Source organism: Rhincodon typus, chromosome 24 (assembly GCF_021869965.1).
Source record: "Rhincodon typus isolate 14 chromosome 24, sRhiTyp1.1, whole genome shotgun sequence".
NCBI lineage: Eukaryota > Metazoa > Chordata > Chondrichthyes > Orectolobiformes > Rhincodontidae > Rhincodon > Rhincodon typus.
The window spans coordinates 15,045,745-15,062,704 of record NC_063355.1 but is presented as its reverse complement, the minus strand read 5'-3'; the positions used below and the strand labels follow the sequence as shown (position 1 = coordinate 15,062,704).

General features: G+C 36.7%; 1 protein-coding gene across 1 annotated transcript; it reads left to right on the top strand.

Moving 5' to 3' along the window:
- Window positions 1-3,344: 3,344 nt before the first annotated feature.
- LOC125485983 (mediator of RNA polymerase II transcription subunit 13-like) lies at window positions 3,345-15,593 on the top strand. The gene is made up of 5 exons (XM_048611709.1): window positions 3,345-3,349; window positions 4,261-4,406; window positions 6,036-6,227; window positions 8,296-8,481; window positions 15,430-15,593. Exons 1-5 carry the CDS (start codon window positions 3,345-3,347, stop codon window positions 15,591-15,593), a joined length of 693 nt encoding a protein of 230 aa, XP_048467666.1.
- Window positions 15,594-16,960: the final 1,367 nt, after the last annotated feature.

Genomic DNA, 16,960 nt, shown 5'->3' with positions numbered 1-16,960 from the left:
TTCATCCAGCCCTGCACCTTGTTGTCTCGGATTCTCCAGCATCTGCAGTTCCTACTATCTCTGTGAATTTATTCCATCCTGGATGTATTTTAAGATGACATAAGATCTAAATTGGGCGTTTAATAAAGTAAGGGTTGACATTTACTGAATTAATCTTTTAATGAATGAAAGTTGTTAGCAATTCCAGAAAAATAAATAGGTTCATATAAAAATCTGAATATCTCTCCAGGTTTTGCCTTATCGATGTATGTGGCACTGTGTGTGAATGGTGTTTCATCATTGGCAATAAACCATTTGCAAAGCTGCTTCAAGATGCATGCTAAATATATTAAACCCCTTTCACTTGACAAAGTGTTACTTCTTTGCAGTGCTGTATCATAGAGTCCCTACAGTGTGGAAATAGGCCCTTCGGCCCAACCAGTCCACACCGAACCTCAAGGCATCCCACCCAGACCCACCCCACTATAACCCACACCTCCCTGAACACTACGGGCAATTTAGCGTGGCCAATCCACCTAGCATGCACATCTTTGGATTGTGGGAGGAAACCGGAGCACCCGGAGGAAACCCAAGCAGACACGGGGAGAATGTGCAAACTCCACACAGACAGTCGCCCGAGGGTAGAATTGAACCTGGGTCCCTGGCACCGAGGCAGCAGGGCTAACCACTGAGCCACTGTGCCGCGTGTAGTGGGGTCTCTGGGCTTCAAAGCAAATGCTGGTCAGTCTTGGAGTTGGAAAATCTTTTGATTTAAAGTACATTAGATACTGCCTATGTATTTTTTAAAAAGCTATTACTAAGTATAAAATTGCAGGTATTGACTGGATATTCTCAGATTTAATATAGGTTTAAAGAAATTAATGCATAGCCATGGTCATTATGGCACAGAAAACCATTTGGCTCATCAAGGCTAAATTGTATCAGAACTAAATGTTAGTTTTGGGGGCAGTTTTTTAAAAAATGAAGCGTATAGATTGTTTCCGTTATGGATTTTGGAATGCTGCTGCTAAGCGATGTGGAGAAAATCCACAATAACTTGGTGTAATTCATGGCAGTAGGGTGTTGCAGACATTGTATGTGTGTGCCTAAAATGAAATAAAACTGGAAATATTTGATGCACTTAGTTTCAGATCAGTGACTTTTCACCACCAGTAGAAAAAGTTAGATGTCAACAGGATTTAAGCAACTACAAAAGGAAGGCCTTTGTTAGGGTGGAGGACAAAAGAGTGCCAAAGCGAAGATGGTGCAAGACAAAAACAGATTCTGCTGAGGGGTAAAGAAACAAAAGAGGACTCTGAATGAGGTGTAAATGGCAGTGCTACAGTATTACCAGTAGCTGCTAACTGGATTTGGGGTGGGGTGTGGACTAGAGAAAAACAACTGGAGTAGTATTTTTAAATACTTATTTCAAAATCTGGACATGTTTGGAACAGCAATGATCATCTAACACAAGGTGAAAGATCATCATGCATTCTTTTACAGACCGTGAAGAAGTATCTCAAAGGATGAGAATTTTGAAAATCATGTGAAGTTGACCAATAAAGAAACGAAAAACTCCTTAGAAAGATTTTTTTTCCCCATTTAATTTCAATTATGTCAATGTGCCATTTTGTTTTTTGGAAAATAAAGAAAGCATTTTATATTTTAAGGGATTAGAATATTGTGCCGCAAGATTTGTGAATATTGCACAGCGTTCACATTTTTAAAATGCTTGAGGGTAGCTGGGGACTGATGGAAGATAAATCAAGTAATTCATTGCTGGAAAGAAAACGTATTGACTGTCATTATGAAGTAATGGTAACAAGCAATTTTGCTAATGTGTGATACACTAGAAATAGGTTCAGTTCTAGAGTAACAGTAATTTATGATTTTACTTAACTGTTTTGAGTTAGATTGTGTAGTTCAATAGTTGTATTGATCCAGAGCTGTGATTATTGACTCGCAAAGACAAGCCATTTAGTTGCATTATTGTGTGCGGCCAGATATGTAATGGTATAATATGTGCATATTACACAATATTTTAAGTTTTGTCTTGCCTTTTTTAAAATATCATTTGTAAAATGAACATTACATATCGATATATACATACAAGTATTTTGAATTTAAGTACTCCATCAAAATGGACTTTTTTAATATCAATCCAGTTCATCTCCAGGAATAAGCCTAATAATTATGTACCAATGTAGAAATCGTTAATGACCACAGGTTTGCTTGCTTTCATCCATGTTTATAAAATGGCAGGGCTAGGCTGGAGATTGGCATGAAATTAAGAAACTTCATGTCTTCCTTCACCCTTGTTGACTTGTTTCCAGATAAATCCTTTAAATGCCATGCCAGTCTTTCTTATCTGCCAAGTTACACAGGCAAAAATTGTGTTGACTACTTGGCTGTAAATTCTATAGATGACGCATTAAATGCAACTTTGCACATCTATTGCTCAGTACTGAACTAAAATTCCTTTTGGCTAGAATCTGTTTTGAGTACATTCAATGCAGTTTTATTATTCACTGAAATCTAATTCTACTCCTGTTATTTCTAGCTAGGTTGGCATGTACATAGTGAACAATTGCTCTTAACAGACGACATTCAATCCAACCCCATAGAGGACTGCAGTAAATCTGTCGTTTGAATGAAACAAATTGGCATCTGTTCTAAACATTTTTATGTGGTTGTGGAATTTGATATTTTGCCAGAACTGATGAACAGGCGATTTGGAAACATACATTTTGAGTTCCAAGCACAGTTGTAAAACAACCTCCAAGATTTAAAAATAAATCTCAGTTATCCTTTTTTGATAGCAATACTGAAATGCCAGAATTGGCTACAGAGCTCCATTTAGTACTGAACTACAGCTCATCTTGGTGCTTAAATTTAAATTTCTGTCTGGAAAGTTGGAATGTACTTAATAAGTTTGTTAGTATTCGAGCTTTCTTCCATGTTTTGATTAATGCTGCAGCTGATTCCTGCAGCCCTGTGCTAAATTGAATGCCGTTCATAAGGGACAAAACTCGTGCACAAACTATTCACCCATAGCTGGTTTATTTGCAGTTTAAACTTTTGACATCTGTTTTATCAAAAGGGCAGTGGTTTGCATCAGGGACATTATTCCACAGCTTTAAAAATGTGATGCATATTGTATGATATTATCTGTGTTCTTGCACAGGAATTGTAAGTAGTAAAATCATAACTTCAGCTGTTTAATAGAGCACTCTAACAGTTAGTGTTTACTTTCTTTTGTCTTGGTACGTCTTGATAAGTAGTGCTAAACATGGAGGTCAGTTTATTTACAGATCTTGAAAACATCACTTGATTTGTCTAAAATGGTCATATCTTTGTGCTACGTAATGTTGTAAGTTTCAAATCTTATTAAAAGTAAACTTTTATTTGAAACATTAAACAGATGATATGTCTTATTTGTGAACATCATAATTATGTACTCATCATAAAATGCACATCCTTATATGGCTTCAGTTTTTATTCACATACAAAAACAAATGTAACTTTTTTGAAAAAAACGCAACTTTCAGTTTTGATTCTGGTGTGGGCAGGTTTCGCTGACATTACTGGTTAGGTCCCTGGTTTGCATTCAGAATGCAAATCAGCTAACTTCTGCATTTTGTTTTCGAACTTGGCAAGTTTTGAAGATAGTACAGTAATGGAATTAATGGAATGTGAAATACTGCACTAAAAATAAAACCGATTTAGTACAAGATTTTTAGGATGGATGCTAATTCCATTCTACAAGCATCAGTTGTGATCTGCTCCAGTTCTTACCATCCTTTAGATACATCCTTAACCCAAAAGATGCATTGCTCATTTTTAGGTGTTAATTTCCCTTTGGCCAAAATTGAATCAACTATTTTTAACGTGTAAAAGATGACTTGAGAAATTTCATTTTTAAAAACAAAGTCACTCCCCTGATGGTAAGTAACTTATAAATTTTCCTCGTGTTCTGTATTTGATTTGCATTTCTTAGGACAGTTACATCTTAATAGGAACCTTGAAACAGCACCTAGATTTTTGCCGGATCATAAACAATCTTTGCACTGATCATGGTTTATATTTAATGCTTATGTTCTTACTCCCCTCCTTTTTCCCCTCCCTTTTTGTTGCATTAACTTAGGAACTATAATGATCCATCATTTCTTTAGTGTTTTTTTTTTCTCCATTTACCATTATTTTGTTTCCTTTAGTTCTTGAAAAAGATAAGAATTAAACAGTAATAACTTGTATTGATTTCTCCATTGTATTCTTTCACAGTGAACACCTTTCCTGTTCCTTCACCTTCTTTCTGCACGGAGAGAGCAATGTCTGCACAAGTGTTGAAATTGCCCAACACCAACCTGTGTACCTTGTTAATGAAGAGCACATCAACATGGCACTATCATCAGCCACACCTTTCCAAGGTTGATTACTGAAATATTTTTCTGTAACAAATTAAGTTGAGCTTTGCAATCTGAAGTGCCGTTTATGCTAACAATACTTCTGCTTTTTTGTCATTTTTTAAGATTGTAGAAGTTTGAACTAAGTGAGACTCGGCAATTACGTGTTGAATATTCTGTGAAGTTCAGAGGCCTTGCTTCTCGGGCGCATGCTTATTTTCATTGTTCTTTAAAACTTTGTGCTATGCTTGACTTCAAGTTGTACTGAGCAGAGGAAGCTAAATCATCAATTATGTTCATAATTGAGTTAGATTTTTGATTGGCAAGCAAATCAGTAAATGGGTAGATTGAAAAGTAGAGTTGAGGTGACAATTCCATCAGCCATGATCTTGAATGGCATGGCTGGGGCTGAATGGTTTTTCCTGATCCTAATTTATATGTTCATATTTATTTTTAAGCTCAGTGCATTAGCATTTTGTGCTGAGCGCAAAGCTGATGGCATTTATGTTGTAATAACATATAGAATGAGATTCCCAAGAGTTTTAGTCTTTGTCTAAAGTAGAGACCAAGCTGGAGAAGGAGATAGTCAGAAGGATAACCAAAAACTTGTCCTAGACTCTCAAGGAGGGACTAAAGGACAAACTGGAGGTGGAGTGATTAGGCAGGGAATTATTGACCTTTCTGCTTTCACCAATATTTTACGGTGCTGGAGGGATATATACAACAGCCCAAAGTCTGAGGAATAGTGAATTAAATGGTGAGAGCAGAAACAAAAACAGAAATCCCTGGAGAAACACAGCAGGTATGGTCACATCTGTGGAGAGAAATCAGAGTTAATGTTTTGGGTCCAGTGACCCATCTTCAGAACTGGAGAACTTCATTGGACCTGAAATGTTAATTCTGCTATTTGTCTGCAGATGCTGCGAGACCTGTGTTTTTTCTGGCAAATTCCGGCAAAAAATTTTAGACTGATTTCCAGCATCCACAGTTTTTTTTTGATTTAGAGAGCATGACTGGATGAAACTAGCATAGGATTTTAATAAGTTCAAATTTTTAGTTTTGAAGTGTTGAGGTGGAAACCTTGTTGCTGGAAAAGATGCGGACAATAAGACAAATGCAAGGTTGGATCAGTGGAATGAGTTTGTACACATTTGTAAAATGTTTCAGTGATGTTGCTGAAGAAGTTGGGTGGTGTTTGCAATGGAGCAAATGTATGTTCGGAAGCTTCTTTAGGATCGCTTAGAATACCAAGGTTGTGTACAGCCTTGCTCAAACTGAGACAGTGGCCGAGGAAGGAGATTGATGCCAGGGGTCTGATGTGTTTTGTTTTGGGGGATAGGCGAGATTAATCCTGTGAAAGTTTGTCTTGTTGTATGCTAGAAACATGCATGGACTTGGTCTTGCTACTAAATCCAGATTTAATGGAGGTACCTACAGAAATCTTTTGTTTTTGAGAATTAAGTGACTCTTCTGAATGTAGTTTTGGAATGACTTTTGATATACTTTGAAACCCAAACCTCAATCTAATGCATCTGGACTATTTTGAGCACTAGTTCATGATTCTGAAAAAAATTGCTACATTAAGCCTCAATACCAGAAAAGATTATTATTTTTCTGAAAAAAAAAATTCAAAATATCATGTGCTTTTCGCAGTGATCATTAGCCCGTTTGGACTGAATGGCACACTTACAGGACAGACATACAAGATGTCTGATCCAGCTACAAGGAAATTGATTGAAGAATGGCAATACTTCTATCCAATGGTACTAAAAAAGAAGGAAACAAAGGAGGAAGAAGAGATGGATTGTGATGATGACTTCCCTGTAGCTGTTGAGGTTATTGTTGGTGAGTGTGGAGTAATGTTACTAAAACAATGCCATTCCAAGATTATTTTAATTGTTAAGGGATTGTGCTAGTGCAATTTCTGTTTACTGTTGAATATTGCAGGTATCATTGTTCAGCCACCTTTAGCTTGTCACGGGCATATCTTTTGATTAATAAAGAAAATTGTCTGTATGCATTCATGTGGCAAGCAGAGGTCTATGTTGAGTATCCCTTTAAAATGGCCTAGTACATTGGAACCATACAACTAAGGTTTCTCTTGCATTGAAAAAAAGCCTTTCTCTTTTGATTAGTTAAAAATTCCATACAAAAAATTAAATATGTAGTAATGTTACCCCTCAAACTTAATCAACCGCAGTTAAGTAATTGAACTAATTTTTTTAACAGAAATTCCAGTTGAAATTTTCACTCGTTTATAACCTTGGGCTTTTGATCAAATCTGGGATTAAATTTATCAGCGGCTTAATGAGCTATTCAATTCTTGTTGAAATAAGTTTTGATAGTTTTCCTAAATGAGGCAGTGAAGTAAACAAAATATTTTTCACAAAAAAAGTCTTCCCCCCCCAGTCAAATAACGAAACTAATTTCCACTTTTATCAAAATTTGGCCTTGAGCTGCTTAAAAGCAAGAAGAAATTAGTTGTTAGAACTCTTAGCTTCTGTGAATTGGTTCACATTTTCCACTCATGTTTTAAAACAAAACAAAATTTCAGAAAGAAACTAGAATTTTTTTTGGTTGTCCAAATTTTGATAACATGTAATATTAAAATTAAGTAATTGAGCAGCATACTATTGCTTTGCAATAATCACCACAAGTCTTAGCTCTTTATGATCGATAGTTCAGTTGTAAGCTGTGACTACATTCACGTGTGAAGAGAACTTTTTGTGTATTTTGTATTTAATCAGTCATCAAGTCAGAATTGATGAGATGTAATCCTTCTGTAACTTGCGTAGTCACAAATAGTTTCTGTTTATGGTAATGGCTTTTATCGCTGTTGAGAGTGATGTGTGGAAGATCTGCTTGAAAAAACAGTTGTGATGATGAAGAAACTGCATTTTTCTTGTTTGTGCCTTTAGCTGAAAAGAAGGGTGAAATTACACTCACTACCACTTGTACAGTAGCACCCCATAACTGTTATGGACCAGACCAAGCCCCCTTCAAATATGTCCAGATATGGCCTACGCCTAAACTTTTAGCTTATTTAAAGGCAAATGTAAGGTGCAGTATTCCAGATGTAATTCAGTTAGTTACACTACTCGGCTGTAAGCAAAATACGCTTTACTCTTACCCTATAGTTAAAATAAAACAAAAGAAAGAAGAATTGATTGAAATTTTAACCCTATTGGAAAACTTAACAGAATAATAAGCTATTTAACTAGTAAACAGAAACTGTTCCAATATAGAAACATCCCAAAAATACACCCTTGGCAAATGCAAAGCAATCAAATAGATTATCTCACATGGAACATTTCTCCAACCCAGGAGAAAAGAGCATCAAGACAAAATTCTGGCAGAGAGAGAGAACTGAAGCTTTTAACTGTAGCCGAGAGAGATGTTTGGCAGCTTGAAAACCCCAATAACTACCGAAAGCTAAACTAAAGCCCTAGTTCTGTGGAACCCTGACTCTACCCATTCATGTTGCTTCTGTTCCGGCCTTTTAAAACAAAAACCCAAGGCCTCACAAGCTGTTTGCTTTATTGGCTCAGAACAGACTGATCGGTATCTCTTTCTCAAGCTCACTTCATGAAAGAAAACCAGGACAAAACACACGTCTTAAAGGCCATAGTATCGAGATATAACAAATAATTTAAATACTTTGAAATTGCTTATATTTGGATAATTGTTTCGAAACTGTAATCTTCTAATGTGTATATAATCTCTTATTTGAAATTAAGGTTTTAATATTTTACTGCTCGCCAAAAAAGGAGAGGAATGTTCCTTTTGATTTTGTAAACCAAACGTATCACCTGTTATGTTCAGATGAAGTTGCACTGTGATCTCCCAGCGTTTTGCTTTAACGCTTCCTTGTATTATTATTTGTGCAGAATTATTTGTTTTTGCATTTCTGTAGGTGGAGTGAGAATGGTATACCCATCAGCTTTCGTATTGATTCCTCAGGGGGATATCCCTGTAGTTTCAAATGCTGCTAATGCAGGAGGCCATACAAATCCAACACAAGGATCAGTAAGTGTGAAGGACTCCTTAAGTTGTGGATTGCCACTCACACCACCCACCTCTCCTGAGCAGACTATAATAGGTATGTTCTCCACAAATAGTGGAGTTCGTTATATCTTAACTTTAGTGATTTATACTTGTTATATTTTGTTGCAAAATAATTATTTTACCATCACCAATTGTGCCAACAGACACATATTAAACATTCGTTGAGTTCTGTAGCTTTGATTTTGAGTTCACTGGCCTAAATTGGTGACCAATACAGTTCCTGAAAAGTTTCTACCTGGAATGTATTTTCATTTTTTAATCACTTTTCTCCACTTTTGTTTAGAAACCTTTTTTGCAGATTTATGCAAAGGCTCTTCATAATTATGGGGGGGAGAATTTTCGTTGGTGTACATGAACCAAGGTTTCAGGATACAGAGCAGATAATCCATTTTATAAGCATTTTGAAGTAAAACTTTAATCTTTTCTGCCCTTCTCTTTCCTTACCAGCCCCACTTTGTGAAATTTAGATGCTACACATTTCTACGATAGCAAGCTACTTAGATGAATAAATGCTGTGCAAGTTTGGGACACTTTTAACCAAGTATATTAAATATTTAGGTCAGTCGCAAGATGTGAATATTGATTTATTTGATCTTAGTGCCCTGAAAGTTGTTCTATCCTGATTCAAAAGGATGTGTCATGGATGTTTTGTTTTCCTTCTTGATTTTGTTTTCTCCCCATCATAGTTCTGCTCTTCCTTTTGGGATATGACAGCACAGCAACCTGTTTTTCGTGTATGAGTATTTACCATGTGATGCAAAACATCATAACTTCCAATGTGACCACATTGATGTTTTAAGTTGTGAAATGCATTCAGTGAATTTTAATCTCTAACTCCTTTAATAGATGTTATGTGATAGAAACTGCACATTTTCTAACATTAAATCATTTATAGAGAGTTGGGTAAAATGTGAAAATAATAGAGCCCCCTCTGAAGTCCAATTCAGTGTAATGTTTGGAATCATTCTGTAACTTGATAAATTGTTAACTTATTGTAAACTGATCCATGAACAAAACTGACATTAGTATTTAATTTCTGCTTTCATTCCAATTTTATTGAAAAGTTGCTCTTATTAAACCAGAGATTTTTGGATATTGGACTAGACAATTTTAGTATCCTGTATCAGTCTTATCCCTAGCCGAATCTAACCTTCTAGTAAAGCCTATTGTCAATGGCACTGTAGAAAATATGAGTTTTTAAATGGAATGTTTATATCAATATGCAATGCCTAACTTTACTGATGTGTTAAAATGGAAGTTTGAAAAGTAACTATTTAAGTATTATCCATTTTTCCTCTATCCTGTGGCCATGTTTAAAATAAAGTACATTAAACTGCTTGTCCTCTATCTTATTTTTTAAACAAGTGTATTGGGCGCGTAACTTTAAGTGGCACATTTTATTTAAAGAAAAATAGAATGTATTGAGTATAGTCAGCTTTTGCTTTTCTGAGCTTGTGCACTATAATCATTTGATTACAAGTAATTCTACAAATAGCAGTGACCTGCTTTTTTGGCATCACTGTGCAAAAATGGGTTGGCTTAATTTAATTTTGAACTGTGAGCTCCCCCTACTGATGTTGTTAGGCAATCGCAGATTTTTAAATTATTACTTTTATGAAAGTTGGACAAATTTCATTTGACTTGCCTTTTCTTGCCTTTTTCATTTAGAATACCTTCATCCATACTGATGAAAAAATGGTATTTATTTATATTTTTAGATGTGCAAATTGAGCCACGCTGTATGCATGGTGTAATTATTACAATGCCAATCTAGTCCAATTAATCAACCACTAAATTCTGTAGTGTCATGAGTAAATACTTTGACAAAAAGTCGATTTAATTATGGATTCCTTTTAAAAACAAAAATGAGGAACTTTAACATTGTTTTAAAATCACAACCCAATTCCATAGATTAAACCTTAAATTTGTAGAGTTGCAAGATGATTTTCTGTTTTATGTATTATTCTTTGATAGGAACAGGAATAGACCGTCAGGCCTGATCCACCATTCTAGATCCTGGCTGATCATGTCCTCAATGTCAGTTTCGGGATTATCTCCATATCCCTTAATATCATTAGTCTCCAGAAACCTATCCGTTTCTGTCTTGAACATGCTCAGTGATTGTGCCTCCAGAGCCCTCTGGGGTAGAGGATTCCAAATATTTACTACCTTCAGTGAAGAAATTCCACCATGTCTGTGTTAAATGACCTTACCCTTCTACTGAGGTTAGTTCCTCAGTTTTAAGAAGCACAGCCAGGGAAAACGACCTATCTATATCCGCGTTGTCCCGCTCTGCATGAAGTTTGCAAATTTCAATGAAATCGTCTCTCATTGTTAGAAATTCTACACAGTAGAGTTTTCTCAACCTCCCAAAACAGTACTGCCACCTCAGGTAGTAACTGGATGAACCGTTGTTGCAAGTCCTCTGGCAAGGATATATTTCCTTTAGGCAAGAAGACAAAAAGTGTGCACAGTACTCCAGATGAGATCTCAGCGAGGCTATGTGCAACTGCAGTAAGACATCTTCATTTCTGTACTCAAATTCCCTTGAAATGAATGCCAAAATACTGTTTGCCTTTCTAATTGCTTGTTGCACCCCTTTTAATGACTCATGGACATGGGCACGCGAATCATTTTGGGCACCTGTACTTCCCAGTTTTTCACCACTTAATAAATATTCTGCTTTTCTGTTTACTCGATCAAAGTAGAGGTCTGTCACACTGATTCACATATTTCATCAGCCGTATTTTACCATTCATTCGGCCTGTCAAAGTCCTCTTGAAGCCACCTTGCACCCCCTCACAACTTGGGTTCCCTCACAGTTTGGTATCATCAAATTTGGAAATATTATTTTTGATCCCCAAATCCAGATCATTCACATAGTTTGGAACTGTTGTGGATCTAGCAGTGATACTTGTCATTTGCCTCCAGTAATAGTAAACATCGCAAGAATATTTTTATTCTCTAATCTCTGCTTTCTATTAACCAGTTCTCAATCCATGCTAGTATATTTCTCCAAATCTCTCAACTGACTTTATTGAAAGCCATCTGAACACCCAAATGCACCGTATCTACTGGTTCTCTTTCACGCTTCAAAAAAAAATCCTCAAAAATAGTGTTTGTCAAACGCTATTTCTTTTTTAAATCCATGTTGATTCTGTCCATCTTTTGCTGTTATTTTCCAAAAGTACTGCTATCATTATCCTTTATAACAGATTCTAACACTTCATCTATAGATGGCATGGTAACCAGCCTTCAGTTCTCCATCGTCTCTTTTCCTTTGCTTAAAAAGTGAGGTAGCATTTGCTACCTTCTAGTCAGCAGGAACCTTTCTAGAAACTATAGCATGATGCAAGATAGACACAAATGCATTTGCTATCTCTTTCACTACTTCCTTCAAAACCCTGGGGTGATGGTGGTCTGGCCCAGGATATTTATCAACTCCTTAATCAAGCTAATTTTTCAAGTACTCCCCACTTACAAATTAATTTCTTTTACTTTTTCAGTTGTACACATCCTTTGGTCATCTGGTATTTCTGGGCAATTTTCTGTATTTGTGATAGTAGGAACTGCCGATGCTGGAGTCTGAGATAACAAGGTGTAGAGCTAGATGAACACAGGCCAGGAAACATCAGAGGAGCAGAAAAGCTGACGTTTCAATTCTGGACCATTTTTCTGAAGAAGGGTCCAGACCCGAAACCTCAGTTTTCCTGCTCCTCTGCTGCCTGGCCTGCTGTGTTCATCCAGCTCTACACATTGTTATCTGCAGTGTATTTGTTTCGTTTCTCCACCATTTCCCTGTTTGCTGTTATAAATTCTCCTGTCTCCCATTATTGTGGGGCCGCATTTATTTTTGTCAAACCTTTCCTTTCAGATATTGATAAGTTTTTGCAATCTGCCTTTATGTTCCTCACTACCTTGCTTTCTTGATCTCCATACCCTCTCCATATCAGTTTCTTGGACTTATTTGCTGGGTCATGAATTGTTCCCATGCTCAACATTGCCACTATTTCTGGCACTCTTATAATCAACTTCCTTTGATCTGAAGCAATCTTTCACTTATTTCAGCATCGGATTTTTTTGATGTTTAGGGTCATAAATGCTTAATTATTTTGAGAATTCATTATTAATTTTAGATATGCTTGTACCTAAGGAAAGTTTTCAAGCAAGCTCAAATTAGGTGTGCTGTTTTGAAATGTAGACTGATGTGTTTACTCTGCTTCAGTCTGATTCATCTGTTGAAAAAAATTGTGAATTTCTCTCTTTATCACTTTGGACTTCGACGCACCCTGACTAAGTAGTTAGATTTGTTGCCGTTTTTACATTGGTGGTACTTTTTGTACACTGTCAGCTTTTATTGACTATCAAAACCTTTTGATATGGCATGTTATTAAATACCTTCTTGAAGTCTAAGTGCAGTGCATCCACCATAACCCCTTTAGCGATGTCACCTACTCAAAGATCTCCGATAAATTTGTTACTCATGATTTCTCTTCTGGAAAACCATGCGACTCTGCCTGGTTATCTTGAACTATTCTAAGTGTCCTGCTATCATGTCTTTAGATTCTAACATCTTTCTTACAGTAGATGTTATGTCAACTGGCCTGTGGCTTCCAGCTTTCTGTCTCTCCTAATCTTTGAAGAAATTGAGTTGATTGACTATCTTGGAATCTAAAGGAACCCTCTTCAAACGTAGAGAATTTTGGAAATTTAAAACTAATGCATCAATTAGTTCTAGCTGCTTCCTTGAAGATCCTAGGAACAATTCCATGAGGACCCAGGGACCTTTTACATCTGCAGCTCCAACAATTTGCCCTTACCACTTGCCTGGTGATTTTTAATTTTCCTATTTGTCCCCCTCTTCCATTTCCTGATTTGGAGCAATTTCTGGTTTGTTACCCATACCCTTCATTGCAAAGCAGATGCAAAATACCATTGTATCCTCTTATTTTTCCATTATTTGTTTCCTATTCACTTTATCCCTTCCTTTTCAAAACATCTTATCTATAATTCTTACCTGCTTTTTTATATTTCTGGTTGTCTTCGTCTCTTCTCACATTTTCCCCTCATTAATCTTTTGGTCATTCTTTGCAGTTTTCTATATTTTGTGAATGTTCTGATTTGCCACCCATCTTTGTGCAAGTATGTCTTTTTTTTTTAAGTTTAATGGAATCTTTACTTTTTTTTTAAATTAACCATAGATAGTAGATCTTCCCACAAGGATTTTTCCTTCCAGTTAGAATGTATCTATTTTGAGTATCCTGTAATGTCCATATAGGTGTTTGCCACTGCATCTGTAGTGACCTGTCCCTTAACCAAAATTGCCATTACACTTTAGTTCTATTTTTATGCCCTTGTATTGCCCTAATTTAATTTTAAACTATTAATCTTGGACTCTGTCTTCACCCCCTCAGACTGAACTAAAATTCAATCATAATATGGTAATTGCTACATAGGAGTGTCTTCACGATGAGGTCATTAATTAATCCCGTTCTTTTGCACAATACTGGATCAAGGAAAGCCTGCTCTGTGATCAACTCCAGAATTTACTATTCTCAGAATCTATCCCCAAAACATACTATAAATTCCTCATCTAGGCTACCTTCACTCAAATGATTTTTTGAAACTCTAGGTAGATTAAGATCCCCAATGATTAACACTATACCTTTCTGACAAGCTCCCATTGTTTCTTTTTTTATAATCCACCCCACCTTTTGTTTACTATACCACTTCCACAAGTGACTGTTCTGCCTTTATCATTTCCTGGTTTGCCATTAGCGAATTCTTAAGTAAGATTGACTACATAACCTGCTGGATGACATAGCTGTTACTGGATGTTGGGTATCTACTGTAGCAATGGCAAAATGAAATGAATGTTATAAAAGTGAAGTTAACATCACAAAGACTTTTTCTTGCCACTAATCTTAAAAGCTGCTTGCAATTTGAAGCCAGTGGTGAGTGCCCTCACTTTGCTCTCAACAAAATTTATGCAAACCAAATGCACTGTTTGAAAATTAGAGGTTGCCCTTTTACGATAGAGATAAGAATTATTTTCTAAGGGTTGAGACTTTGGAACTTCTGCATCAAGAGGGTGGTATTCGTTGAATGTTAGTAAAGCAGAGGTAGCTTGGTTCTTGTTAGACAAAGGGACCAGAGTTTATTGGAGATGAATGGGGAATGTGGAATTCAAAACATAAACAGATCAGCCATAATCTTATTGCCTGCTGGAGCAGGCTCAAGGACCAAGTGACTGACTTCTGTTCCTTATTCATATATTATGAATATACGTACAAGTATTCTAGTGAAATTAGTCAAAGGGAAAAAATATCAATAGAAAATTTTTGTTGAGCTGAGTAATATTACGTTGTCACTGAAAATTGCCTCAAGTTCAAAACTATTACAAAACTAAGAAACAAAAGTACATCCCACATGCATGATAACTGGACAAAAGTATTTTATGTATGTTGCATTAAGATGGCTGAAACACTGAATGGTCTGATTTTAAAACCTATTGCAGGTGATGACTTCTTGGACAAACTAAGCATCACACTAGTCAGGAAATCTGGCTGTTGAACCAAATTTGCCATAAAACCTAGAGGACTACTTAAACTTCATTACTTTTTCTCACTGCCATGATACATGATGCGGTTTATTTCCAGGCAGATGTAAATGTTCAGTGTGTAAAATTTCACTAAATGTCCTTGAGTTTAAGAAGCAGAATTATTCTTGACTTAAAAACTTTCTCTGCATGTTGAAAGCAAAAATATACTTTACAATAAACTGAGAAGGTTGGCAAGGTCCACTTCTGATCTACTTTTAGACTTGTCTTTTTCCCCGTTTTGTAAAAAATGTTTATCTCCTCTTAGCCTGTGACAGATTTTATACTCGCTAGGTACAAGAACTTTAACAACTAACAGAAGTCCATCTTGAGTATTATTTGGATACTGTCATGACTTTCATGTTTGCTTTTTTTGTAAAGCAGGTGATGGGATTGCACAGACTGTCACTGGCCAAATGAATGGACAAGAAGGAGTGGCAACTGCATCAAGCCCAAAACATTCTGGTAGAATTCCTCAGAAAGTAACCAATCAGATGGTTCAGAAAGTCTGGAAAGAATGCAATTTGAACAAAACACAACTGAAGTAAGTTTAACTAAGCATTATGTGCCATAAAATGGTAAAATGTTAGGTGTGCTCAATTCCATGAGTAGGCAGAAATTCCTATCTATTTATACCTCCATGCTCAGAGTCATACAACATGGAAACAGACCTGCTCACTGAGCTGGCTTGTTTTTGTTCAAAAAAAGCCAGCTCGGCAAGCAAGTCAACAATCTCGCCCAAAATCCAAGCTACAGATCTTTGCTAAAACTTTAAATGGAAACAGACCCTTTGGTCCAACTTGTCTGCGCTGACCAGACATCCCAATCTGTCTTAGTCCCACTTGCTAATATTTAACCCTTATCTCTCTAACCCCTTCCTATTCACATACCCATCCAGATGCCTTTGAAATGTTGTAATTGTACCAGTCTCCATCACTTCGTCTGGCAGCTTGTACCAGACATGCACCACCCTCTAGTTTTGGACTCCCCCATGCCAGGAAAAAGACCTTGGCTATTCACTGTATCCATGCCCCTTATAATTTTATAAACCATTGAGGTCACCCCTCAGCTTCCGATGCTCCAAGGAAACGTGCTCCAGCCTATTCTGCCACTCCCTATAACTTAAACCCTCCAGTCCTGGCAACTTCATTGAAAATCTTTTCTGCACCCTCTGAAGTTCAACAACATTCATCCTACAAAAAGACAACCACAACTGAACACAATATTCTATACTCAATGTTCGAACCAGTGAAGGCAAGCGTGCCAATCACCACCTTCACTACCTTGTCGACTTGTGATTCCATTTTCCAGGAACTATCCACCTGCACTCCTAGGTCTCTTTGTTTGGTAATACTCTCCACGACGCTATCATTAAGTGTCTAAGCCCTGCTTTGGTTTGCCTTACCAAAATGCGACACCCACAATTATCTACATTAAACTCTGTCTGCCACTCCTCAGCTTATTAGCTTATCTGAACAAGTTCCCATTGTACTCTGAGACAATGTTCTTTACTGTCCACTACACCATCTATTTTGGTGTCACCTGCAAACTTACTAGCCATATTTCTATACTCTCGTCCAAATTCTTTATATAAATGACAAAAAGAAGTGGATCAGCACTGATCCTTGGAGCATGCCATTGGTCACAGGCCTTCAACCTGACATGCAACCCTTTACCACCACCCTCTTGTCTCCTACCTTCAAGCTAATTTTGTATCCAGTTGGCTAGCTCCCCTGGGTCCCATGTGATCTAACCTTACTATTCAGTCTACCTTGTGGAACCTTGTCGAACACTTTGAAGATCGTCTATACGATGTCTGTCACCCTGACATCAATCTTCTTTGTCACTTCTTCAAAAAAAAATTCGATCAAGTTTCTCCCCAGTCAGTCAGTCGTAGAGATATACAGCACGGAAA

What these genes read in the sequence shown, in the direction of transcription:
- LOC125485983 (XM_048611709.1), top strand. An exon ending in ATCAGCCACACCTTTCCAAG is followed by an intron (nt 4,407 to 6,035) that starts GTTGATTACTGA and finishes TGCTTTTCGCAG; the next exon opens with TGATCATTAGCCCGTTTGGA. An exon ending in TCCTGAGCAGACTATAATAG is followed by an intron (nt 8,482 to 15,429) that starts GTATGTTCTCCA and finishes TTTGTAAAGCAG; the next exon opens with GTGATGGGATTGCACAGACT.